General features: G+C 41.6%; 2 protein-coding genes across 5 annotated transcripts in view; one reads left to right on the top strand and one right to left on the bottom strand.

Annotated features, from left to right (window-relative positions):
* Positions 1-17,372, top strand: part of KIAA0319 (KIAA0319 ortholog) — a 55,439-nt gene extending 38,067 nt beyond the window's left edge. Inside the window, exons 16-22 of one of the 4 annotated variants that reach the window (XM_052697977.1) lie at positions 186-345; positions 1,759-1,901; positions 3,120-3,242; positions 5,631-5,721; positions 7,131-7,222; positions 8,085-8,273; positions 13,045-17,372. In XM_052697977.1, the coding sequence (XP_052553937.1) occupies positions 186-345; positions 1,759-1,901; positions 3,120-3,242; positions 5,631-5,721; positions 7,131-7,222; positions 8,085-8,263 (788 nt within the window). In that variant the 3' untranslated portion in view covers positions 8,264-8,273; positions 13,045-17,372. Of the gene's footprint in view, positions 1-185; positions 346-1,758; positions 1,902-3,119; positions 3,243-5,630; positions 5,722-7,130; positions 7,223-8,084 lie in introns of all 4 variants that reach the window. The other 3 variants (XM_052697976.1, XM_052697978.1, XM_052697979.1) reach the window with 3 other exon arrangements.
* Positions 15,655-25,849, bottom strand: ALDH5A1 (aldehyde dehydrogenase 5 family member A1). The gene is made up of 10 exons (XM_052697983.1): positions 25,556-25,849; positions 25,375-25,458; positions 23,415-23,585; positions 22,751-22,867; positions 22,187-22,330; positions 21,166-21,309; positions 20,286-20,444; positions 18,950-19,119; positions 18,158-18,216; positions 15,655-18,010 (listed from the first exon to the last, which is right to left on the bottom strand). Exons 1-10 carry the CDS (start codon positions 25,832-25,834, stop codon positions 17,805-17,807), a joined length of 1,533 nt encoding a protein of 510 aa, XP_052553943.1. The 5' UTR covers positions 25,835-25,849; the 3' UTR covers positions 15,655-17,804.
* Positions 25,850-26,158: the final 309 nt, after the last annotated feature.

Genomic DNA, 26,158 nt, shown 5'->3' with positions numbered 1-26,158 from the left:
GAAACAATGTGAAAAAGTAGGCTAAGTACTTTTGTAGGAACACAAAAGGGGTGTCTTATAAGTGATGTTGGTCTTATGCAGGGATATACAGTATTGATAAGTAATTGTAATACCACATGTTGTCTTCATTCAGTGCTGAAATATTTTCCAGGCTCTGATACCAGACCGTGTCTTTCTTCTGTTAGATCCCAAAAAGAGTGGTCTGGTGGAGCTGATTCTGCAAGTTGAGGTGGGACAGCTGAGTGAACAGCAGAAGGACACACTGGTGAGACAACTAGCTGTATTGCTGAATGTCTTGGATTCAGATATCAAAGTTCAGAAGATACAAGCGTTCTCAGATATAAGGTACAAAGATGCCCTGCTGTGCCAGGAAGATTTATGATTTTCATCAAGTCTTTCACAGCTCGCAGTTAGTTGCAAAATACTGTAGAAAATGTTATTGAAGATGCTACTGTGTATATTTTAAGAAGTGAGTTTCCTCTGTTGTGGTAGGAAATGGATGAAGTGAGCTCTCCAAGAGCTTGGTTTTTGAATATTTTATTTTAAAAAATCCTCTGCATAGATTATCTTTTTTTATTCCCTTAATTATCTTTTCTTCCTTCAAAGAAAGTTCATGCAGGATTTCAGTGTCTCTGTTCCATGTAGAGTTGCTATTTTTCCCAAATGCTGGCTGGAATAAGATGGACAGACCTTCTCACAGTGAAGCAAATACTGTATTTCAAACTAACTTTCCAGCTGTATCTGATCACGCTTACTTTGGTTCCCCTTTTTTCCTCTCTAAGCTTCTGATACTTTTAAGTACCTTATATACATTTGCCCAGGTTACTGATCAGAAAAAAGCATTTTTTCATAGAAAAATGAGCAGATTTTGCAGTATTCTACATACAGTATCCTACTCCAAAGTAAATATCTTTTCTATTTGTGTTAGAGGGGTGGAAGTGGCCAGATGCAGCATGATTGTTAAAAACCTGTTGACATCATACCCTGAATTACCTCTTGTTAACTGCTCGGTGATTTAAAAATCTATTTCAGTATTTATTCACCTCTCTGGGAAGCTCTTAACATTAAAAAAAGGAAAAGAAAATCCAGTGTCTATGGCTATAGTACCTTTAAGTTCAGGTTCAATATTAGGAAGAAAATTATTTTAGTGAGAATCATGAGTTACTGGAACAGGATGCCCATGAAAGTGTTGGAAGTCACCATGTCTGGAGATTTTCAAGGAAAGGGAGATGTGGCACTGAGTGACAGGTTGTGATAGATTGATGGTCAGATTAAATGAACTTTAGTTTTCTTTTCCAGCCTTAAAGATTCTATGTTGAATTGCAGCTTCCAACTACTACTTGTCAACTAGAGCTGTTCCCTGAAGCACATGATGTTGGATGAGATCAGTACTACCAACTTCTTGAATTTTCTAGATTTCCTCTGACTGCTTCAGGATGCTTTGTGATAGGTACTAGACAAGTGGAGTGAAAGCAGACATTGAGTACATTCTTCTCATAAAGTGAGAGTCAGGAAGACCTTTCTTGTTCTCACACTTCTGCTGTGAAGAAACTCAAGAACCTACTGGTGCTTCTGGCTCAGAATAAAATAGTTGCCGTGATATTTGGATGGAGCTGGCTGATTATAGATGTAATTCCCTAATCTATATCAGTAGTGATATTTGCTATTCAGAAACAAGCGAAACCGAAGGCTGTCAACTGAATACCTGACAGAAGTAATCTCAGACAGCAGCCCTAACCCATACTGTTCTTTCTACAGCACTGCAATTGTGTTTTACGTGCAGAATGGGCATCCTTCCAAGGTGATCAAGGCATCAGATGTGTCTCGAACTCTGCACGTGCAGCTTCTGAAAGAGAAGGCTGACTTTCTGCTTTTTAAAGTCCTGCGAGTTGACACAGCTGGTATGTTTACCATCTGGTGCCTGGGATTTTTCTTTCTGGAAGATGACGTTGAGGATGATACTTAAAATGCATGCTCATGTGTGTTAAATCAGTACCAGTTACTTGTGTTCTTTTAAAGATATGCTTTTGCCTGCTGTTATGGATAAAGTCTTATCTGACATAGATTAGGAAAACCTGGGAAACAAGGAGAAAGATACACTACTCGTATCATCTTTTGTTGGAAGATGAGCAAACCTCACCATAGCCATACTATAGAACGTTCCATGTCTCTTCAAGGCTTTTGGTGTTCAGTAGTAGGTGTATAAATGGTCAGCTCATCACTGTGTTCACACTGTCTTCTAAGGAGATTATATTTGCATCATAAGTGGGCCCTAGGGGGTTTCATAGTGAACTTTTGCTTGAACTTCAAAGCCTAGCCTGACGTTAAGCTGTAGTAGTAACATGACCCCTGTATGACACTCATATTACAGATACGACTTCCTCTATCATTTAAAAATCAGCAGATAACAATCCAAATGCAAACAGAGTATGCAACTGTAGCACTAAAACTAGTCGTAAATTCTGATTTTGTTCATGTGTTGAAAAGGGCTGTTGTTTTACTGTGAACACACTTGGGTTACCAGAATATATAGGCATCACTTGAAAATATTGCTTAATAGTTTGCTGCACACAGCAAATCTGCCACTATAAGTTTAAGAGGAATAACCTTACTTTATTCTAATGTAACATGTTGTTCTGTCAGATTATGCTGTAAGCATATGATGTATCTGTATTTCTACAGATTCTGCTGTAAGCATATGATGTGTAACTGTTCAGATCCTTCAATTCAGTTATGAAATACTGAAATGCACTTTGGTGGTGGTGTGATGCTTGTCTTACAATGCTTGGTAACACTGGCATTCCTGAGATCTCAGGTACTCTATAAAAGTTCTTACAAATATCTCATAAATGAAGGAGGAAGTCTGAACTGTGCAACTTCAGCTCATCATTACTTGTGGTTGGATGAATCTGTTCTCAACTTGCATACAATTTCAGCATTGTATGCATAAGATATTCTCATCTTTCTCTTCACAGCCTGCTGAAACTCACACCTGCTTAATACATGACATCAAGAAGGTTATGAATTAGATGCTTTACCAGCTACCTAGTCTCACAGTAAGGGAATGCATAGCAAGTTGTCTATTTATACAGCTAACTTACGTTTGTTATTGCTCTTAGCATGTCTTTTGAAATGCTCTGGACATGGGCATTGTGATCCTATAACAAAGCGCTGTATTTGCTACCAGCTGTGGATGGAAAACTTAATTAATCGTTATCTAAACGATGGCGAGAGTAACTGTGGTGAGTCATTTTTCTTTTTGTGAGACTATTCCTATTTGCTAACAGAACAGGAGGTAGATGCTGGAACATAGATGTTAGAACAGTCTCTTTATTGTCCGACCTGCCAATATCCTTCTATACAAAGAAACATCTTGAGATTATTTCACTCATGTCTTGAAATATTAGAGACTTATAAATAGTAATCCTTAATTTAAACTTTTTAAATATTTTAGGAACAGAATTTTAAAAGTGTCACGGAGTGGGAAGTGTAAGAATTTTCACTACCAAGGGTGAAAACTTGAGTAAATTTGGGACCATGTGGCAGGTTTGTTTGATACTGCATGTGTTGCAAAGCTCTGGGGTGCATTCATCAGATTTTTGCAAAGCTGAAAAAGAAAGCAACAACTTACATTTTCTAAGTTATTGTTTGATGCTTCCGTGCCAGAAGCGTGACCTGACCTAAGGAAAGCAAACTCCAGTGTTACAGACTGAGCAATATAGTCATCTATTAATCTTTAACTTCTTAAGCTGATTAATTACACTGTGGTTTGTTGGTTTTTTTTCACTTTACTTGTTGCACCTGGAAATCTAGTTTCATCATTTTAATCACGTCTGTATTCCATGGCACACCTAACAAATCAAGTTGAATATTACATAGGGACTTCCTATCTAAATTAGTTTAAACAGTTTTAATTTAATTAAATAGGTATTTTGTGTAGTTGAAGAAAAGCTGAACTTTTAGTACTCTGAAGACTTAGAGACATTTTGCTGAGCAATGCTCTAGCCTTTAAGTATCACAGAATCTAAGGGGCTGGAAGGGACCCATTGGGATCATCAAGTCTAACCTCCCTGCTGCATGGTATGAAGTAGAAGCACTTAGTAGTTGCCTCTGACCTGTTTTCAGATAATCCTAGGAAGGTATTTAGTCACAATCTGATAGTAAGAAAGGAATATCTTACCCCACTCTGAAGATAAGGACTCACTGAAAAAAACTCCCCAAGGAAAACTGTCTTCTAAGTACAGAGATATTTCCCAGAGCCTTAAACTGCACCCCTTCCAGTTGCACAGGTGAGCTGCCTGTACCTGTGCTCCCAGGACTGGCCAGTCCTCTTTACTAGGTGCTCGGTCACTGGTTCAGGCTGTGACCTAGCAGTTCCCATACACTACTAAGGCAGGTTCCCTGGAGTAGGCTGCACAGGACAGTGTCCAGGTGGGTTCTGGATATCTCTGGAGAAGGAGACTCCACAGCCTCTTTTGGTGGCTGTTCCAGTGCTCTGTCACCTTCACAGTAAAGATGTTCTTCCTTATATTTGTGTGGAACTTCCTCTTTTGCAGTTTCTGCCTGTTGCCTTGTTTTGTCACTGCACACCACTGAAAAGAGTGTGGCCTCATCCATTTGACTCCTGCATTTGAGATATCTTAAATAGTGATGAGATCCCTTCTCAACCTTCTTCTCCAAGCTGAAAAGTCCCAGATTTCTCAGCCTTTTCTTGGTTCTGTTGACATACTTGAAAAAGCCTTTCTTATTGTCCTTGACCTCCTTTGTCTGATTTAATTCCAGGTGGACCTTAGCCTTCCTCATTACATTTCTGCAGGCCCTGACAGTGTTCCCGTATTACTCCCAAGTGGTCAGGCCCTTTTTCTAAGATTCATAAACTTTCTTTTTCCCTTTGAGTTTTTCCATGAGTTCCTTGCTCACCTACAGAGTCTCCTGCCACTTTTGCCTGATTTTTTACTCTTAGGGATGCACTAGTCTTGAGCCTGGGAGAAGTGGTGCTTCAGTGTCAACCCAAAAAGTAATGCTGTAGAAATTGATAGGAAGCACGTGGCATTTGCTGCAAGCTGTAAAGTAAACTGTGGGCAAAGTATCTGTTAGCAGTGGTTGCTAATTTAAAAATCAAAATATGCAAGTAGAGGAATCTGTCACTGATCAGTTGTTCTCTTAAAGCTTTGCTGAAATGTCAGACAGGGTACAGCTATGTTTGAATTAGAGAACGAGGACTGAGATGGTTAAATTATCCTCTTGAATTCCAGCACACGAGAGAAGAGGCCGACCCCCAGCTCACTACAACCTCCCTTCAGGAAGTTATAGAGAGCAATGAGGTCTCCCCTGAGCCTCCTCTTCTCCAGGCTGAACATTCCCAGCTCCTTCAGCCTCTCCTCATCAGCCCTGTGTTCCAGACCCCTCACCAGCTTTGTTGCCCTCCTTTGAACACGTTCCAGGGCCTCAATATCTTTGTTGCAGTGAGGGGCCCAAAACTGGACACAGTACTCGAGGTGCGGCCTCACCAGTGCTGAATACAGGGGAAAGTGCTGAATATAGGGGAAAGATGATATGAATATGAATATAGGAGGAGATGATATGAAGGTGCTGATATCTCCTGTACTCCTTGTGTTTCTTTTTTTCAGAGTGGAGTATACTCTACGTGACTCTGTCTGCTTTCATTACGATTGTGATCTTGATAGGGCTTGCCTGGTTCTGCATCTGCTGCTGTAAAAGGTACGTGATTTGTGTTTCTTTTTAGTTGGGGTATAAGCAGCAACTGCACACAGCTGCCGTATTTTAGTCCAGGCCTTAGCACTAAACCACTCAACTCCTTACAAACAAAGCTTCCTCCAGTTGTTTCTGTGTATATATGCTTTCCTTCTTTATCTTTTTTTTTTTGGGGGGGGAACAAAAAAAAGAGGAATATCTTTGTGTGGCTGTTTGCATTCTTCTGTATTTTGAAAAACAAAAAGCCAGTGCTGGAATATCCTTCAAATTAAGAGTTTATTTATGTCAAAATGCTGAGTGTGTACTGCAAATTTTCATGATCTTGTCACACTGAGTCCTCCAGCTACTCCATGCTAACAAAAAAAATAAGTCACATCCTGAAGGTCACTGAGATAAGACATGCAGATGGAGCTGCTCTCATCCTGTCTTTGACAGGAAAAGTAGGCATGACTGTATGTTTATTCTGCTCTGTACTCAACATCCTACCTTGTCTTTCCTAGTGAGCCATTAAGAAATTATTAGAAGTCTGCTCAAATTCAAATAACTAGATTTTTTGCTGCTGCATGAAAAAGCACAGCAAAGAGATGCTAAAGTGTTATAAAAAATGATACATTATTCCTGGACTTTTAACTTTATCTGGGGTATCTTTCCAGTGCGTAAGGGTTGCTGTTTGAAATGCACAGGTGTTGGTATTGCTTTCTTTTTATGGTTGAAGGAACAGTCCTATTTGGTAAAAAACATTTAAATAGAAGTATATCTTACATAAGTGTGGGATGCAGCCTTAAAGGCTTGTGTCGATTTGCTAAGAAGGAGGGTGTTCATGGAGTTAGCTGCTTCCTTGCTTTTGTCCTCACATAAACACCTGAAACTTAAGGGGAGGATTTGCAGCTCTGTAGGAGTGAATGCTGGAGAAGAATGAGGAAAAACGAGGTCAGTTTTTGGCTACAGACCAGTAAAGCTTTGTCCCTGCATCTGTATGAGGGAGCCATTCTCTGTTTTTGACTGGTCTTCTCTGTAAATATGACCAGACAAGCTTTACTTAAACTCTCTTAGTTTTAAAACAACCAACCAAATAAGGACACATCTAAACAAGGAGCTAAGCAATTCTTTCAGAAATTTTATTTGGGAACTGATAGATATGTCTGTCTTGCATCTAGCTAATGTGTTGGAATTGAACAAACTGAACCTCTGTGGGCTAGGAAATAAGGTCAGCCTTTCCTGATTTCTTCATCTTTATGTATAAGACAGAGCAAATAAATTCTACTCTCTGGTCCAGATTGTGCAGCTGATTTTATGGGTATAAACTGGTACAACTCATCTTGAGTGGAGGTTCTGTATAGAGGGTATGTAGCCATGTGGGAATATAGGTGGATTTATGTGAGAGCTAAATATCTTTGTGGTAATTTCCTTTTTAGCAGAAAGAGGACTAAGATAAGAAAGAAAACAAAATATACCATCCTAGATAATATAGATGAGCAGGAAAGAATGGAGCTACGACCCAAATATGGTAAGAGCTACCTCTTTCTTCAAGCACTATAAGCTGAATTCAACCACCAAGTTCACAGTCAGTGGTTCTAAATTGATGTGTACAATCAGGAGGAGCACAGAAGCTGGAGTTGGCTGGGAATGACGGAGGCAAGCATAGATGGAGAAATGATTGGACAAGAATAACTTCATTCCTCTCTCAGTGCCTAGGGATCAGACAAAGTTCCAAGCTTCTTCACTAACTGTAATTCAGAGCATCTGATTGTCCCTCAGACTTTTGTCATGTAACCTCCTTTCCCTCACACACACGCTTCATAATTTAGATCTGATTTTATCGGTGCACGACGATTCCCTTCTGGATCATAAGTGCCTTCTTAAGCATCAGGTACTCCAGCTGCTAACCCCTGCTCACATATATTTTAATTTACTTTATTTCAATTTTTAGCAGGGAAAATATTAGAATCCGGGGAAATAAAATCATAGTGAGAAATAGCTTTTGAAATAAGAAAAATAAGATATCTCTAGAAAATATGACCTCTCATTGCCAGTCTCTTTAATCAGATAGCTGTGCAGACAAATTTCCAGATTCAGGCCATTAGCAGGTGGTCACTATGTACTAAGATCACTTAATTAGCCATAAACCATTGAGGCTGCAGTGAGATCAAAACTGTATCCACAGGACCATATTTTATACCTCCCAGACCAGTTTTTTATATGAGTGGTGGAAGTGATGCAGGCTTTTATGCTGAGTTTCAGAGAGTGTTTTCAGTTGTTTTTTCCTATCACAGCAGAGTACAGGATGATCAAAAGCTGTCAGAAATTAGATGTTTCTAATGAGCTTGCTTCTTCTTGTTGTTTCTGTTTGTTTTGTTTGTAATTTGTAGGCATAAAACACAGAAGTACAGAACACAACTCCAGCCTGATGGTTTCTGAATCAGAGTTTGACAGTGATCAGGACACTATCTTCAGTCGAGAAAGGATTGAAAGAGAGAATCCTAAAACCCTTATGAACGGATCAATCAGAAATGGTGTTTCCTTCAACTACAGCTCCAAAGACAGATAACTGAATGAGGGTAAAAGCACAGAACACACTGGCCCAACGCATCTAAAACGTGTTGACTAGCCTCTGATTTTCTAAATCAAAAACTTCCTAAAGTGTCAACTAATTGCAGGTGAAAGGATAAATTTCTAGAAGAAAAACAGTGGGTAGAAAAGGAGAAGAAAATATATAGTCAGCTAACTCCTATTGTTACTGCTAGAGAAACATGGAAAAGCACATAATATTTCCTGCATGTTCCATGCTGATGTTTATCTGAAATTCAGAAGGCCATTTTTCTTGTATCGTACTACAAAATTAGCCAGGGTCATTATGCTACTAACAATAGATGGTAATTGAGATACATATAAATTGATGTCCTGTACTCCTGTCTTTTTCTCAGAGGAGCCATGTGATTATGAAACTGACTTAAAACAGCAAGAACCAATATGCAGTATTTCCATTCCTGCTGTAGAGAGCAATATGTTACTGCAGGCTCCATTGTCAGGTTAGGTCAGGAACACAGAGAGGGAACGTTTGTAATGCACTGTGTGTTTCTGACTGTGCTTTGTGACTACCTTTTCTAGTGTAGTGATCATCAGCTGAAAATACCTTTGCTTTTAAAGGAAGTTTACAATTTTCTAGTTGCACTTAGCTGTAAAGTGATGTGATACATCTTTGTGTTGTAGGATGCAATGTTCTCTGTATTTACATGTGTGTGGTGGCTCAGAGTGGTGTCTGCAGGGAAGTCCAACCTTAGGTTGCTTCTTTGTAAACCTTTACCTTTGTAAAGACAAAGGCACTTCTGCTTTTCCTTGGGTTTGCTAGGCTTTAAAGCCACGTCCCCAGTACTGTTCTTGAAATCACACATGGAAGGTCTGGCTTTTGTACAAAAGCCTCACTAGTGGGGGCATAGGAATCTGTGGCACTGGTCTGGCAATGATGCCAGCCTTTCCTATGGGTTCTTTGCTGACGTGTTGGAAGCCTTAGGCTGAGCTAGTATGCTGCAATGCAGAAGAATTCCCCTTGGCAGCACTTTGGACAGGGCTTTTGTTTTTTTGCTTGGTGTTTTTTTGTGTGTTGGTTGGTTGGTAGTTGGTTTTTCGGGGGTTGGACTCAATGATCTCTAAAGGTCTCTTTCAACCCCTATAATTCTGTGATTCTGTGATTTACTGTAATCTGACGGTGGAAAATCCATTAATGGAGAGGGGTAGAACAGCATAGAGATCATGAGGGGCAGATCAGAAGGGGCACAGAGAGAACATACCTCACCCCTGTAACGAAGAATAGCGTGGTGGAGAATTTCTGGAGCTTTCTCCACTCCTTCATAGAATTCTGACACAAAAGATTGGTTGGGTTGAACACTGGCTCCCATGATTGCATGGTCTCATACATTTGACTTCTTGTTTTAATAGCAGAAGTCTTTGACGTTAGCAGTACCATGCTGAGGACCTGTGCCCATTCCTGCATTTCTGTGGAGACCTGAGTGTGGTCTCAGGTATCATAGAGGATAGGCAGAGATGGACTAAAAAGGGTTAATGCAAGTGTTTCTTTTCTGTGTTTTTCCCCTTTCCTCCAACAGATGGAAAATCAATTGTCTGATTTGCTTTCTTTAGAAGCCAAGTTTTAACTGTATATGGGTTTTAGGATATTTATTGAAATGAATCTGCTTTCTCGTCCTTCCCCTTTTGGAGTGTATTTGTATATTTAATTAGTTACAGAATCATACAATGGCTTGGGATGGTAGGAACCTTAAAAATGATCTAGTTTCAACCCTCCCTACCATGTGCAAGCTCCAAACTCACTAAACTAGGTCCTAGATGAGGCTGCCCATGTCACCATTCAACACCATTCAACCTGGCCTTGAACACCTCCAGGGCTGGGGCATTCACTGCTTCTCTGAACAACTTGTTCCAATGCCTCATCATCCTCTGAGGGAAAATTTTCCATCTAGTATCTAACGTAAATCTCCTCTCATTTAGTTTAAAATCATTCCATCTTGTCCTTCACTGTCAGACTGTGTGAAGTGTCTGTCTCCCTCCTGATCATAAACTCCTTTAAGTACTGGAAGACCACAACGAGGTCTCACAGTGGACTTGCTTGAACAGCTTTGTGTCTTTCTTGTGCTGGTGGCATCATACCTGGATCAGTACTCCAGATGAGACCTCACAAGGGCAAAGTAAGGGCGAACAATCACGTCCTTTGCCCTGCTGGCTACCCCTCTTTTGGTGAAGGATACAGTTGGCCCTTCAGACTGCAGGCACGCGCTGTCGGCTCAACTTTGCCCACTTTTTGTCTACCAGGACACTCACACCCTTCTCCACAGGGCTGCTCTCAGTGTGTTGTTCTCCCAGTGTCCACAGATCTGGGATTGCCCTCACACAGGTACAGTACCGTAGAGTTGGCCTTGTTGAACTTCATTAGGTCCATGTGGGCTTATATGGGCTTATGTGGGTTATATCCAGTTTGTCATTCACCAGCACCCCTTCCTCTGCAAGGCTGTTCTCAAACAGTTCTTTGCCCAGTCTTACTATACCAGGGAATGTCCTGAACCAGGTACAGAGTCTTGCACCTGACCTTGTTCAACATTATGAGGTTCATATGGGCCCACTTTGCAAGTAGGCCACTGTCACCTTTACAGACTTGAATTGCTTGATGTGAACCTCATGGAGTTTTCTCTGCTTGGCATTCTTTGTATCAAATGCATAACTCAGCTTTATGTAATCCACAGAATGCTGAGGGTGCACTCAGTCCCATTGACAATGATATTGAACAGCATTGTTTGAGGTATGGACCCTTGAAAGACGCTGCACATTTCTGGTTTCCAGACATTGAGCTGTTGGTTGTACCTGTAGATGTGGTCATCCAGCCAGTTCCTAATCCATCTAATAGTTCGTCCATCAAACCCGTATCTCTGCAGTTTAGAGGCAAGAACATTTTGAGATACTGTTGTCAGTGGTGTTACAGAATTCTAGGTACATTACATCAATTGCTTTTCTGTTGTCTTCTGATATCTGCTCCGTTGTAGGTCAGTGGATTAATCAAACACGTTTTGCCTTTGGCGTTGCCATACTGTCTCTGAACTCCTCCCTGTCTTCCATGTGCTTTCATGTAATTTCCAGGATAATTTATTCCATCTGATTTTATCAGGCAAGTAGAGACAAGTAGGACATCGCTTTGCCTTTAGGCAGGACTGTCTCTTCTCCTGGTACACAATACCATGCATCAATCTCCAGCTCACATTCCCAAACACTGTGCCTGTTGAACTCCTCTGGTAGCGTAGCTACTTGTGTAGCTATGATATCTACCCACTACTGCTTTATGTACTGCAGCAACTCCTGTATAGCAGGGCTTCATGCATCATAAGGTCTGGACAGGTATTTTAGTCCCTGGGAGATCTGTTTGGATGGAGATGGAAGCACTACAGTCTACCTGTGCTGATATTTGTGTTTCAGCTACAGCCTTACTGTGCTTTTTTTTTCTTTCATTGGGTCACAGTCTCCCGTACCAGTTCAAACTTTTGATGAAACAGTTTCTTCCATTTTCTTTAGTAACATTTTCATAAGCTGAAGGCCATCAATTTCATCTGTTCCAACATCCTTCTTTGTTTCTTCTGTAGGAACTGGGAAGCTGAATATTTGGCTGCATAGATTTGATCTCCCTGTCAGATGCTGAGGTCCAGGGCTTCATACTACATGCAGGCCTCTCACATACCACAGGAATGCAATCTTCTTACAGTAAGAAGACTCAACAGGACAAACTTCAGCCAGTCCTTAGCATTGTGCTGTGTATTGTCTGCTCTCCAGCTTTTTCTTCCACAGCATCTTTCCATTACTGCTTGTGCTAAGTCTCTGCAGCCTGCCTTTATCAGTGAACTTACTGTTTAGCACATGTCACTGCAGTCAGCACCCTTCAGTTTTTGTCAAGTCTGTCACGTGGGTGTTTGGGGGTTTATTTTACATTTTTCAAGCCTGGTGCTGAAGGGTAGCAGATGGTTCTTTCAAGTACTCTAGTAAAACAGCAAATCAGAAACCTGTTCTTACCAATGCTACAGAATTCACTGGGCTGTTTCTCCCCCACACACACTTGCTGTGGGTGCTGACCTTGAGATCAGTGGCAAGCCTTTGCACCGTGAGATCATCGGCGTGATTTGGCTGAAAATTTCTCCCTGTAACAAGTAAGAAACTGGTGTAATGCTTCTTATTGCCCAAAGCCTTCCCAAGTGGAAGATGCTTACAGAATGCTGTCCTCTAGGTAACACTTTGATATCTTCATTGTATTTTATTTGCATTTTGAAAGCTGTTTTTTGAAGAGGCCTCTAATTCTAATGGTGTAACTGTTCCATGACCTCGGAAGAAGAAGTAATTCTTCGTTCATAGTACAAGGCTTGCTATTAACACAAACTTGCACCAAGATTTTAAATTAATATTTCTGGCTCTGTGAATTTGAGGCATGACATGTATCATTTGCTCAAGCACAGTTTTGTCAGGAAATAAGAAGTGAGTGTAGCAAGGCTTTTATTTCAGTTCAGTCACATTTTTGTTTCTAGAAAAACTGCTTTACTGGTGCATGTTGAGGTGGAATGAAAGAGAAGAAAAACCAACTGTTAAGGTATAAACACAATGGCTGAAGTTAGGACTGCTGATAGCTTTCTGATTTGGATTATCAATTACATTTGGGTTTGAAGCAAGTACACAGTCCTCACATTTACTTCCACACAGCTTTCCTCTGTACACAGAAAGCATGTGGCAGCTTCCTTGTGAAATAGGGATGGAGGTTTTCCCACCAGTCTTCTCTGCTCTTCTAAGGTACAGCTTTGCCATGTACAGCTCTAAGTCCATTGGAAAGAAATGCACAGCTTGGCACTGGTAAGATGCTCTGTTGGAACACAAGCAGCGTGCCAACACTTGGAGTTCATCATAGCTTTGGTGTAAGTTCTGGATTCTCACTTTCATCTTGGTTTTACATTTATAGATGCTGGCTGATACATGCACGAGTAGAGGTTATCTAGCTGTGTAAAAGGGCTGCCTCTGCTGCCTTTTAAGTAGGGAACATATTTAGAATAACTTCCTTGCCATTACTGCCTGATGCAGTAAAGAGATTCAAGTATTCAACGTTGTCATACTGCAAATAATGTTCTGTGTTTATAATAAAACACTGCTGCAGTACAAACTGAAATTTACCTGGGCGAGTCTGCTGTGATAGACATCTAATGCATCTGTTGTCCCGTGGTTCAGCCTTTCATTCAAAAAAAAAAAGTGAACAGTCTAATCATAGAGGAGTTTATTTGCAGGGGGAAAATAGGATATTGTTGTTTCATTTGTAAGAATTCACTTACAGCTACATCCTTCTGGGTAAACAGAAGATGAGCAGTGTTCTCTTCCAGACCTATCACATACAGGTTTGTGATAGGTCTAAGCACATACAGCTCCTTTTCAAGCACCTGTTTCTTTTGCTGTCAGATGCAGTTGCTTATATAATGTGGGCTTTTTTCTTAGTTAATTGTGGCAAACAAAATTAAGCGCAAACATGTGAGGAAGTTCGCTGTGTCAAAAACAGAGAAATTCTCAATGCTGAGTTTGAACTTTCCTTCGACAGTTCTAATATTCTTGAAATAATTTTCGTAGGCAAATTTCCTATCCTTCTTTTAGGTTACATGAAACTAGTTTTGTACCTCAGTATACTGGTAGTGGGCTCTTGTCAGCTGGAGTTTTGGGATGGCAGTAATGAAACGACAAATATTGGTCTTCTGAGCCATTTTTCTAACCATTGAGAAAGGAAACCATTTCTCTAGAAGGAAGATAAGCTAGAAGTGAATTAGTTACCTGACTAGAATATTGAGCTCATACCTCTGCAGCAAAGGAAAACCTACACCATCATACACCATTTAGGTCTATAACTCCCCATGACAAGGGAGCCTTAAAGCTTAGGAATAAAATACTAAGAAACAAAAACACAAAAAAACCCACCTTTCTTTTGCTTAAGGTATGAACCAGGTGCAGATGAGCCACACAGCATGTAGCTGGTCTGTGTATAGAAAAACTTCTCCCTGGGGGTGGATGGGTGAGCTATTGATACAATTAATCCAATTCTAACAAATGTTACTTACTGAAAATGACAGTGTATTGTGACTGGAACCATTTCTGAGCTGAAACTATGATATTTATGTAACTACTAATAAAATTTTGTCTTTTCTTCTAGGACCTTGGTGGGGTACTTTCTGTATTGGACTTGATACTCAAGTTGGGCTAAGAGAGACATTGTGTATAGCATAGCTGAAGTCTACTCAAGAAAGCAGCACAATATCTGATCCCTTGGCTTGCTATTGACAAAAGCAGAAAGGTATCTTACACAGGGAGGGAGCATAATTCAGTATATTAGGGAGCAGGAAAAGCTGTTTTACTTCGACTTACAGAATTTCCTGCTTTTCCTTGGGTTAATTGCCTGTGCAACCTTCTCAGTATCATTTTTAAACCTTTTGCTTTAAGATAGGTAGAGCCTCATATAAGCAGCAGGGCTGACAAAGGACAAAAAGTTATCCTTAAGTCTGCACCAGCTGCAGAGATCCAGCTACTTCAATGCCAAGTCACGAGGAGATGCTTTTTAATTGCAGGATTGCCCAACTCCCAGTAACACTTGAGTGAACATTGAGCTGATAACAATAAAAGCTGTTTTACTACATGCCAATTTACATTCTGCAAAGCTTATGGAAACATAAAATCAATCGTAGATGTCTTCAAAAAAAGTCTGCCAAGTAAATGGACAGGCCACAGAACTCTAGCTAACTTATGCACTTCATTAAATCCAAAGGTCATGGTGACAAGGAATGAAGAAGAACCAGCTATTCTAAACAAAATTAAATGCTAGATATTGGTCAAACGTGAAATAAATCTTAGTAGCACTAATTGTCTTTCTTCACTGCTACTAATTGCTGTTACCAGGACCTGGAGCCACCTCACTTGCTGTGTTTTCCAGCACTGCCTGGAGCTTGGACCCAGAAACTGGAAATTAGAAATCATTTGCTGAAACAGATGAGAATAAGGTTTTTAAAAACCTATTTAAAATAATCTGAGAATCATGCAGGTGATAACATCCCGAAAGCAGGGAAACGCATTCCGACCCACAAAGCCCATCTCTTGTGGTAAAATGCTTGATTCAGCACAGGAGATTTGCATATGGAATAACTCATGGCATACAGATATGTCAAAGTAATTTCACCTACTTGATTTAGAATGAAGGCATTGTAATTTGGGACAGCTAATCTTGCTGCTACAACACCTACGTGTGGAGCAATGTCTTTCTTTCCAGTGCTAAGCTTGGCACAACAAAATATCTGTGGAAATCCGAGGGGCAGAACTTGCTGCTGTCAGCTCATGAGTTCAACAGTGAATACTGCAATAAGGCACGAAATCCAATGCTTTCATATAAGTTATTTATTAATTGAAAATGTCTTTTCATCACAGTTTTAAATCCAGAAATTTCTGAACATCACCAACATTATTAACATAACTCAAATGTGAGGATTCAAGTATCAAGAATCACAGCTTTTGCTATGAAAACAACTTTAAGATTATTCTGTGCTTACCTTAATGACACAAACATACTGTGCTGGAATCCAACCACAATCCAATCTAGACAAAGGTATTTTTCAACTTCATTATACAACCTAATCATGGTTTGTGCTTGTTATCAGGCAAAGTTAAAAAAAAAAAATACAAAAAAAGTAAACATTGACTCATTAATTGTAACAGTGCTATTCTGAGAAATTACATCCAGGTTTTAAATTCACCAAGGCATCAGATCACTAATTTTGCAATGAAGAGAGCAGCAGACTAAAAAATTAATCCTCCAATTGCGGTGTCCCAAGAAGTACATCTACATTCAAGATTGCACTGTCACACAGCAGTAAAGAAGTTTAACCTTGATCTGGTAGTGCAAGCATGTTTTAAGTCTGTGCAATTGAAGTGGCAGATATTCCAACCTGTGTATAGTATCTGTAAGTGTGCCTTCATCACTGTACTACTGGTAACCAGGCACCAAGTTACTGCTTTTTTCTGCTGAGCTGCATTTTGCAAGGAGTAAAAATGTATCAGCAGCCAGAGCTGGCAAAAGACTCCCTGTTCCACGACATCATGCTCCCCAGATTCAGGCAGCCTGTGCACACAGCAGTGCAAGCTCAGAACCTGTCTAGAAAGAATTTTCTTGCAATTTATGTGGGTAGAATTAAGCTGTCCCTTTTGTTCTTCAGAGAAAGCAAATGTGCTACAATTGATAACAGTATCCAATCCTTACCCTTGTAAATGTGATTCTTGGTGCACTGGAAGTTTCTGATGTGCAGTCAAGTGTCCTTTACTTGTCCTTCATCTGGCAGGACACACACACACACACCACTGAAATGATGATGTTTTGTTTTTCTTTCTTACTGAGGAATCTCACATCTTTTAAAGATGTCAATTAAAATACTGGAATTATGGGTAAAAGTCTTGCCTACAATTACTTTTGTTTAAATCCTTATTAGATTGCAAGTTCCCCAAGTTAAAAAAAAATGAATATACCTTTCTCAATAAGGGATGTTTGCTTGTGTGACCATAAATACAAGGCGTGAAGCCCATCTGCTCCTGTTCTTTGGAGTTGCTGAGGAACATTGACATCAGTGACTTTCCTTCCACAAAGGACAGTTACATTCTTTTCACAGAAGAGAGTTTACATACGTTCTCACGTCAGCATTTGGGATTCATTCCTGCAGGCCCTTCAGTGTCCCCTTAACATTCTGTAAGTTATTCCTGCAGCTTTGCATCCCATCTTCCTCCTCCTCCTCCTCGCTGAGCCAGCAGCTCATTGTCCTGCTCTGCCATCCTCTCTGAGCAACTGAGACTCACATACATACCAAACAAGGGCTGTACCTGATCCCAAACTTGCCAGCTGTCTGGCACAAATTACAGCTCTTTGCTCAGAAGCCCAGAGGCTGAACAGCTGACAGCTCTGCAGCCAGTATTAAGATGCACTTAAAAGCTGCTCATTCACCTGCATAGATTCCTAGCCAAGCACTTCCTCATCTTTTATAAGCATCAGATTATCCCACAGTTTAAAAAAAAAAAAGACATGCCTGCTTCTAAAAGAAAGTTACATCACCACATTAGAAAATGTTGGTGCTTGCACAGACGTTTAAAGGCAGTTTGCTTCCCCCATCCTACACAGAGGCAGTAAAAAAAGGTGGTCTGTTTTCCCCTTGACACAGATGGTGATCTATTGCCATAATGCAGCAATCTCCAAGTTCTCCCCACTAACGAGGGTGATCTAAGAATAATCAACGTGCTTTTCTTCCCTACTCCCTTTCAGAGGTAATGGGCACTGTGATCACATTGCTGAAGAACAACGTACTCATGTAGTACACTAAACATGTAAAAACATGTGGCACATCATGTTGTCAATACGTCTCAGTACAGGACAGGGTTGCTTATTTTTAAAGAAGGTAAAAGTTGCATTCATGACATTTTTCTGGTTCAGAAAGCTTTCAAAACTACAGCAGTCTTTTGCAAGATGTTGGGATTGTGCTTTCTGAAGGTTGCTACAAGCCTCCAAAACAGACGTACTTTATTTCTAAGTATTCATCAATGCCATACTTGGAACCTTCTCTCCCTATGCCAGACTGCTTTACCCCACCAAAAGGGCTCTCAACCGAGGAGACTATGCCTTCATTCACACCAACCATTCCAACTTCCAGCTGCTCTGCAACTCTCCAGATCTGTGCTGGATCTCGGGAATAGAAATATCCTGCCATGCAGACACAGAATAATGCCAAATGAAAATAAAGTCAGGGGGAACAACAGCAGATTGATACTTAGTGATGTGATGCTTACTACTTGGTTAAATATTCCCTTAGCACTGAAGCTTACAAGAGATATGAAAAGAGAAGCATACCTGCTAAACCCACATCAGCTGCATTCGCTATAGCAATGGCTTCTGCTTCAGTGTCAAATCTGTCAACATAAAGAAAAAAGAAACACAAATGAAGCCTGTCCTTGACACAGCATTTTGCTGACTATGCTTTAACAGGAATAAGTCAGTATGCAGGTTTGTTTGTTGGTGGTTTTGTTTTTTTTTTTTTAAAATATATTTTCAAAACTAATTTAAATTCAAAGTAATGGAGAAGTTTCTACCACTTACTTCAATTTGAACTACCATTAAGTAGGTTTATCCTCCCTAGATGCTGGTAGTTAAACATTTACTTTCACATGAGTTAGCTCACTAATCTCCCCAGCCATGCAGGCACTCAGCTATGAGATTACTGGGCATTCTTCTGTCCAATCACTGTGGACAGAGGCAGAGAAGATTTTAAGGAGAAAACAGAACCAAGTCATCCTCAAGCAGAAAAACCCAGGGCTAGCAAATCACATAACAAATTGCAAACTCCTGCCTCCCACTTCATGCTGCAAAACATGAAATTTGAGTGTTTTGCTGTTATCATCCTTGCTTAACTGCTGATGCAATTTAAAAGAGAATCATTTTCAAGAACGTGCAGCAATGCTTAGATCAGGTCAAGAGAGAAACAAGCAAACTGGATACACGTAGTACGTTTCCACAGATGAACTTGAGCCTTATAACAAGACCTACGTGGCCTTCCAAAAGCTTCTGGCAGTCAGTCAGTCAAATCTTATTGCTCAAAACAACACCTCATCATTTTATATCGCTGCGTTTTACCAAGAATCTTACTTGATAACTGGTGCTAAAGGGCCAAATGTCTCCTCTTGTGTGCAAAGCATTTTTGTCGTGACGTTACTCAGTAAGGTTGGCTCAAAGAAATTCTTCCCCAAGCTGTGTCGTTTCCCTCCAGTCACAACAGATGCTCCTTGTGAAACTGCATCGTTAATGTGTCTCTCTACCTAAGGTGTGCAAAACAAAAATCCCAAAGCTAGCATTTAAAAAATGATCATCACTGCATTTTTCACTGAAAAAATAATAGTATTAAAGAGACTCTGAAGAGAGGTTCATCCTTCACCAACTATTTGCAGTTATTCCAAATTTCTCTTGAATTAAATTATGAGTATGGCCCCCATCTAGCAGACATCCAGCCTATTGAAATGAACATCTAATATGAGGAAAGGACTGAGTAGCACACATTCATCATCAGGCACTGTGCAAACACAAGCACATAAAGAGAAACAGGTAACAGAAGGAAGTTTTCAAGACAGGCCTGACAAAGACATTTTCTTCCCCTGTGTAACAATTTATCCAAAGACAAGAAAGTACTGAGAAAACCAAATCTCAATCTAGAATAACTCCCTTGAAATAATAGAAAGGCAGTTATGTGACTATGCAGAGCTTGCAGACTTGTGTGTACGGCCCTATGCTATACACAATACCTTTGTGGTACAAAGGGAAAGAATTCAGTCACATCTGTATACTTGAAGGCAGGCCAAGTATTAAATCCTTTGTCTCCCAGCTAATTCTGAGTATTATCAGAATTTCTAATTGCTTTAACTTTAGAAAGGGTGAAATGTTAGAGAAAATGTGACTTACCACTGCAATATAAAAATAAAATTCCTGGGGTCACAAGGAATTCAAAATAGAAGATCTGAACTATGCATACAGGATTTCAAATGATTCCAGCATCCAGAGCCCTGGTGCTTTTAGCCTCAGTGTGTTATTTTGCTTAGTTTCTGCCAAACAGAGGCAAAGTAATGTTTTCAAAGTAAGTTTTCAATCACAGTGCCTCAGAATTGTGGGCTCACCTCATCACTCTCACAGCATATCCAATCTCAGCAAATGTTCTTCTTGAGAACAGCTGAGAAATAATTAGGAGGATTTATTTTCTCATGAAGGAGGAATCCCTTTTCTCTTTAATGGAAATAAGAGAATGACACATTAACTGGTCATGTCTCTTTCCCTATATCTACACACAAGCTTGGAGGAGATAGCAAACTTCCAGCCACACCGTTAATACCTTCTAACAACCATAAAGAAGTTTAAATAGAATTCTGTGTTACTTTATGGATCATAAAAAAAGGAATTTATGTCCAAAAAGAAATCTTTAGTTATTTATTTTTACCTTCTCTACTGCTTTTTCATTAATTAATGGCCCTTGGGTAGTTTTTGCATCAAATCCACTTCCGACACGCAGCTCGCTCTCTATGGCTTTAGCAAACTTCTCTACAAATTTGTCATGGATCCCCCTTTGCACCAGGAAACGGTTTGCACAAACACACGTCTGAAAACAAGCATGAAAAGGAAAAGGAAACAGTGGTTTATATTGTATCTCATTACCAATTCCTTCTGCCCGCCATGCCACAGTGACAGGACACTACAGCGCTTTGTGCTCTGCCTATTCTCCAACATCCTAAGCTGTTCCCCAATTTCTTTTGCCATCCTGTTCTCTTAAGAGATACAATCCCAACCAGCTGTAAACATTTGCATAAAACACACCATGCTGTTAGATTTAAGTGGCTTGTGCTGGGAAAAGGCTTTGTGACTTCTGTGGATATGGGTATACGCATGGAGCAGGGTTCAGAAGCTGCAAGAAATATTACATTCTAATTACATACACCAAAGAATGCTGAATTGAGCAAAAGAATTTCAATTCACACTTGGTGGTGTGGGATCTTTTTTTTTTCCTTCCTAACTTCTTCATTAACTGATCTTGAGTTTTCTTTCCTCCTGGAGTTTGTTTGCAAGTGCTTTCAACTGCCTGCTGTTATACTCATTCCCCTATGCTCTGACTGAATCCTTCTTTGATTACTACAGCCTTTCAAAAGTAACAGCTATCTTCTATATATACCAAACTATGTCGATGTAATTTTTTTGTTATTCAGACTTGCTGCATGATAGCTGGTTTAAGCACCCACAGCCATGTGTGGCCCCAGCATCTTTCCCTGAACAACAAAATATTTCATGTTTACAGCCCTTCTATTCCCAGAAACAAGGACTCTTACCTGCCCTGAGTTTCTGTACTTAGAAGCAAGGGCTCCTGCAACAGCACGGTCCACATCAGCACTGTCAAACACTATAAAAGGAGCATGCCCTCCAAGCTCCATGGAAACTCTCTTCACAGTGCCAGCTGCATGTTTCAGCAGTATCTGAGGAAACACAGAAATTTCTAATTCTACCAGGTGCAAACTAAGGGACCACAGAGCTTACAGATGGAAGGCACTGAGAAACTAACTCCAGCAGGGAGTAAATCTGCATCTTCTGCATTACGCTACACCATCTGTTTTCTCCCATCACAAATACAAGGATGAATTTCCTTCATTAAAGTCTTTAGAGATTACACTCTGCTGAGAAAATAATGAAGGAAAGGATTTGCATCACACTCAGGTCAGGCTGACACTATATGCTGACACTGTCACTTGTTTGCTTGTTCATTTCTTGTTTTTTGTAACAAAAAATCTTGACAACTCACAGCAGTTTTCTAATATGTGCCAGTATTTGGTATTAAGACTTGCTTTAGGTATCAGGCCTTCTCTTCATTCCACAGACAGCATTCCACAGACATTGCATAGAATTCTTCTATCTTTAGCCATATCTACAGTTTTACTGATCTCATTGGGGACTGATTAGTAAGTCTGTTTATGCAGTAAAGCTGACAGGAGGCTGAAGTTGAAATAAATGCTTTCTTTCAACTACAGAAGCCGTTTCCAAGCAGCACCTTTGAAATTCTATTTCAGTGTTCATATTAGTGTGCTGTCACAGTATATGAAACACAACCATTTTATACAGAAGTGCTCAGGTTCTAATTCAGTAAGGAGCAATTATGCAGAAGCTGCACACAAGCATCTTTTTGTGAAGTACTGACACAGAAGTAAATAGGCAGTACCTCAACAGGTACACACTGATGTGTACAATCTCTGCACAGCAGCCAGAAAAGAAAGCTCTATATGAAAGCACACATTTCCCCCTACCTTTCTGGTGTAAGCACAGTAATAATCTTCAAGGATATTCTGCCCACTTATGTACCTTTCCTGTTGCAGTGGAGCCCGTAAAAGATATTTTGGCTACCAATGGATCAGTGCACAGAACTTCCCCTACAGCTGGTGCCTGCTGTCTTGAACAAGGAACAACATTATACACTCCTGCTGGAATTCCAGCCTGGTTTGCAAGCTGCAACAAAGGAAAGAGAAATTGCAATATCAGAGAAGTTTGTATGAGGAATATGTAATTTGATGTTTACTGTTTTAAAGAAATTGGTTTCCAGTCAAAAGAAGCACAAGGTGCACACCACAACTCTCAGATGCCATAGTGTCTTGAGTGCAGCTTCACCCCTGATTAAGCAGGCTGTCATTCAAAGTAACCAAAGATACAAAAACATTTCCCATGCTTCAGTGGCCAGATCCACTTTGAGGGTCTAGACTGTACTAGAGACAACTTCCAAAGACATCTAATGAAATAAAACTTCTGTATCAGTTCAGCCAACTTGTCTTCACGTATGAAATTGGCTCGAGTTATCCACAAATCCCATTTCTAAGTTCTGTCGTGTAGCTTCAGTCCATCATTAACCTACAGCTTAGCATAAAAGCTCACCTCTCCAAGAGCTAATGCTGATAAAGGTGTGTCCTCTGCAGGTTTCACTACCACTGTACAGCCAGCTGCCAAAGCTGCACCAACCTTCCGGGTAATCATAGCACTGGGGAAATTCCACTAGGATGAGAGAAAAGAACAATCAAACTTAGGGAAATATTGCTCCAGTTGTTGCAGCAATAGTAGTTGTTGTTTTCTGTGCTTACATGGCAGCCTAAACAGACCTGCATGATGTGCTTTGGCCCAGACAAACATTACAAAGAAGCACTACCGGCCAATGAAGATGTAGGACAAGGGGAAATGGTTTTAAGTTAAAGGAGGGAAGATTTAGGTTGGATGTCAGGGGGAAGTTCTTTACAGAGAGAGTGTTCAGGTGCTGGAACAGCTGCCCAGAGAGGCTGTGGATGCCACATCCCTAGAGGTGTTCCAGGCCAGGCTGGATGGGACTCTGGACAGCCTGGTCTCATTATTAAATGGGGAGGTTGGTGGCCCTGCATGTGGCAGGGGGGTTGGAGATTCATGATCTTTGGGGTCCCTTCCAACCCTGGCCATTCTGTGATTCTGCGGTAGAAATGAAATTTTACAGGGGTGTTTCAAGCTGTAAGGCCCCATGCTGTAAGCTAAGCTGAAAATTTTCATATGATTTGAAACATTCAGCTGCACTTACTGGGGTTATAATTGCTGCCACTCCTACTGGCTGTTTTAGAACCAGGATTCTTCTGTCTTTTGCAGATGCTGGAATGACATCACCATAAACTCGGCGAGCTTCTTCTGCAAACCACTCCAGAAATGAGGCAGCATATAGGACTTCCCCTTCTGCTTCTTTCAGAGGTTTTCCCTTTGATTACATCAAATTGAAAATACACTACAAATGGCAGACCAAAGCAATACAAATAAACTGACATAATTTCAGAATTCTTTTCAAAATGCTTTATAATCCTGTATTACATACCTCACAGTCTCCAGAAAGGACTTGGTGTTATTCCACCAACAATCACTATGCAGTTTCAACATACATACAGTCATCACACACTCACATTTTAACAGCTGTGCCTACCTCCTACCTGCACTCCACAAGGGAGATGGAATAGCAGACTGTGTTTATTTACAAACTCTGCAGTTAGCTGCTACTACCATTCTGAAGCAGATACAAATGGAGGCAAAACATTTACAAGCTTCTGTCAGGGACCACTGTGTTTGGGTGTATTACTCTGCAGACCTTCAGGTGTGGTCTTGTGGACTGATGGCCACTACCTGTTGAAGAGGGTCCAGAGGGGACCCACAAAGATGATCAGGAGGCTGGAGCACCTCCCTACGAAAACAGGCTGAGGGAGCTGGGCTTGTTCAGCCTGGAGAAAAGAAGGCTGCGGGGTGACTTCATTGCAGCCCTTCAGTACCTGAAGGGAGCCTACAAACAGGAGGGGAGTCAACTCATTGAAAGGGTAGGTAACTGCAGGACAAGGGGAAATGGTTTTAAGTTGAGGGAGGGAAGATTGAGGTTGGATGTCAGGGGGAAGTTCTTTACAGAGAGAGCGGTGAGGTGCTGGAACAGCTGCCCAGAGAGGCTGTGGATTCCCCGTCCCTGGAGGTGTTCAAGGCCAGGTTGGATGGGGCCCTGGGCAACCTGGGCTGGTATGAAATGAGGAGGTTGATGGCCCTGCATGTGACAGGGGGGTTGGAGATTCATGATCCTTGAGGTCCCTTCCAACCCTGTGAACACAGCAAAGGAGCTGCTGTGGCATCTTCCAGAATGGCTTTATTCAAAAGAACACCACCAATCTGTGCATTTCCAGACCGGTCTGCAATGCAAACTCAAACACATTAAGTAAGCACAACTGGGAGACCGGCTTAGTGGTACATCCAAAAGCAGGCACTAATGCAGACATAACACATCACTCCTACTTACAAGTCGCACTAAAATCAGTTTGACTCGAAAAGGCTACATGTCAGTTTAACAAACATCGTTACCGCAGTCATTAATTGTCAGATGGCTTCCCTGCCATCTGAAGAGGCTGCAGTAAAAAGAAGCCTCCACAAAACACTAGGATCTTCAGCAAAGCTTGTTCTTGTTACTGTATATCTGCACACATCCTTTGAATCTAGTTAGTAACTTTGTTTTCCTACGATTAGGCATAAGCTACAGAATCTAACTGGTAATTTCAAGCAATACCAGTCCAAAAATAAGAAAAAAAATAGTTAAACTAGTTTTCATCTTGCCTACTAGGGGACAAAGGCATTATTAACATAATATTTCCCTTCTGAACACATGAAACCGATACAACACAATAGCTTTCTGCCTTTACAACTGCATTTTGGATTTACATGTTGCCACTGTACCACATGCAGCACAGTGCAGGTGTACCTCCAGCCAGGTACCGCTGGAAAAAGCACTTCTTTGGTTTTTTTTTCCTCTAAAAAAGATAAACGCTTCCACAGCGAGCTCTTAGGTGGATGTCAGGGGGAAGTTCTTTACAGAGAGAGTGGTGAGGTGCTGGAACAGCTGCCCAGAGAGGCTGTGGATGCCCCGTCCCTAGAGGTGTTCAAGGCCAGGAACACACGAGAGCTCAGAGATGCGTGCTTCAACCCGCGGCTCTGCCCGCCTTCCTTTCACCTGCCTCCATACTCACGTTTTCCGCCGTTATGATCGTCGCCAGATCTGTTTTCCTTTCAATCATCAGCTCGTACCATCTGCGGATAAGGGCGCTCCTCTCCTGCAAGGACAGAAGCCTGCCGTCGTCCCCGCACACAGGACGGCCCCCCCCACCCCCGCTCACCGCCCCGCCGGCGCCATCTTCCCCCGCCGCTCACCTTAGCGGGAAGGCGGCCCCAAGCGCCGCCGGCTTCGTGCGCGACCCGCACGGCAGCCCTCGCCTCGGCTTCGCCGCAGTCGGCCACCCTGCCCAGCTCGTCGCCGCTGGCCGGGTCCCGCACGGGGAACGCGGCGGGCGTCTCTAGCCAGCGGCCGCCCACCAACGCGCCGCGGCGCAGCAGGGCGGCGGGCAGAGCCCAGCTGCTGCGCCGCGCCGGCGGCGGGAAGAAGGCGAGGCGGCGGGCGGCAGCGACACGCCGCCTCAGGAGGCTCGCCATGGCCGAGCGCCGGCTGTGGGGCCCGGGCAGCGCCACACGCGCCGCCCCCGAGGAAGAGCTGCGGAGGGCCGGGCCTAAAGCCGCATCACGTGCCCTTCACGTCACGTCAACAGATCCTTGTCCTCCGTGCGGCTCTGTGCCGAGGGTGTAAGAAGGAATGCAGTTGCAACTAATGCTCAGGACGCAGCGCTTGATCTCGTTAAAGCTCGTACTGTTGGCCTCCGCCCGTTGATCCAGCCTGTCCCGATCGCTCTCCCATTCCTCAGACAGATCTACGCTTACTGCCAACTTGCTGTCATCTGCAAACTTATTAGGGTGCTCTCA

Source organism: Tympanuchus pallidicinctus, unplaced genomic scaffold (assembly GCF_026119805.1).
Source record: "Tympanuchus pallidicinctus isolate F22 unplaced genomic scaffold, pur_lepc_1.0 scaffold31, whole genome shotgun sequence".
Taxonomy (NCBI): domain Eukaryota; kingdom Metazoa; phylum Chordata; class Aves; order Galliformes; family Phasianidae; genus Tympanuchus; species Tympanuchus pallidicinctus.
This window is presented reverse-complemented; position numbering and strand designations above follow the sequence as displayed.

Coding starts and splice junctions, on each gene's coding strand:
- ALDH5A1 (XM_052697983.1), bottom strand. CDS start 25,834: ATGGCGAGCCTCCTGAGGCGGCGTGTCGCTGCCGCCCGCCGCCTCGCC. Junction 23,586..25,374: donor CGATCATAACGGCGGAAAAC/GTGAGTATGGAG, acceptor ATGTAATCAAAG/GGAAAACCTCTGAAAGAAGC. Junction 21,310..22,186: donor GCTCCACTGCAACAGGAAAG/GTACATAAGTGG, acceptor GTGTTTCCTCAG/ATACTGCTGAAACATGCAGC.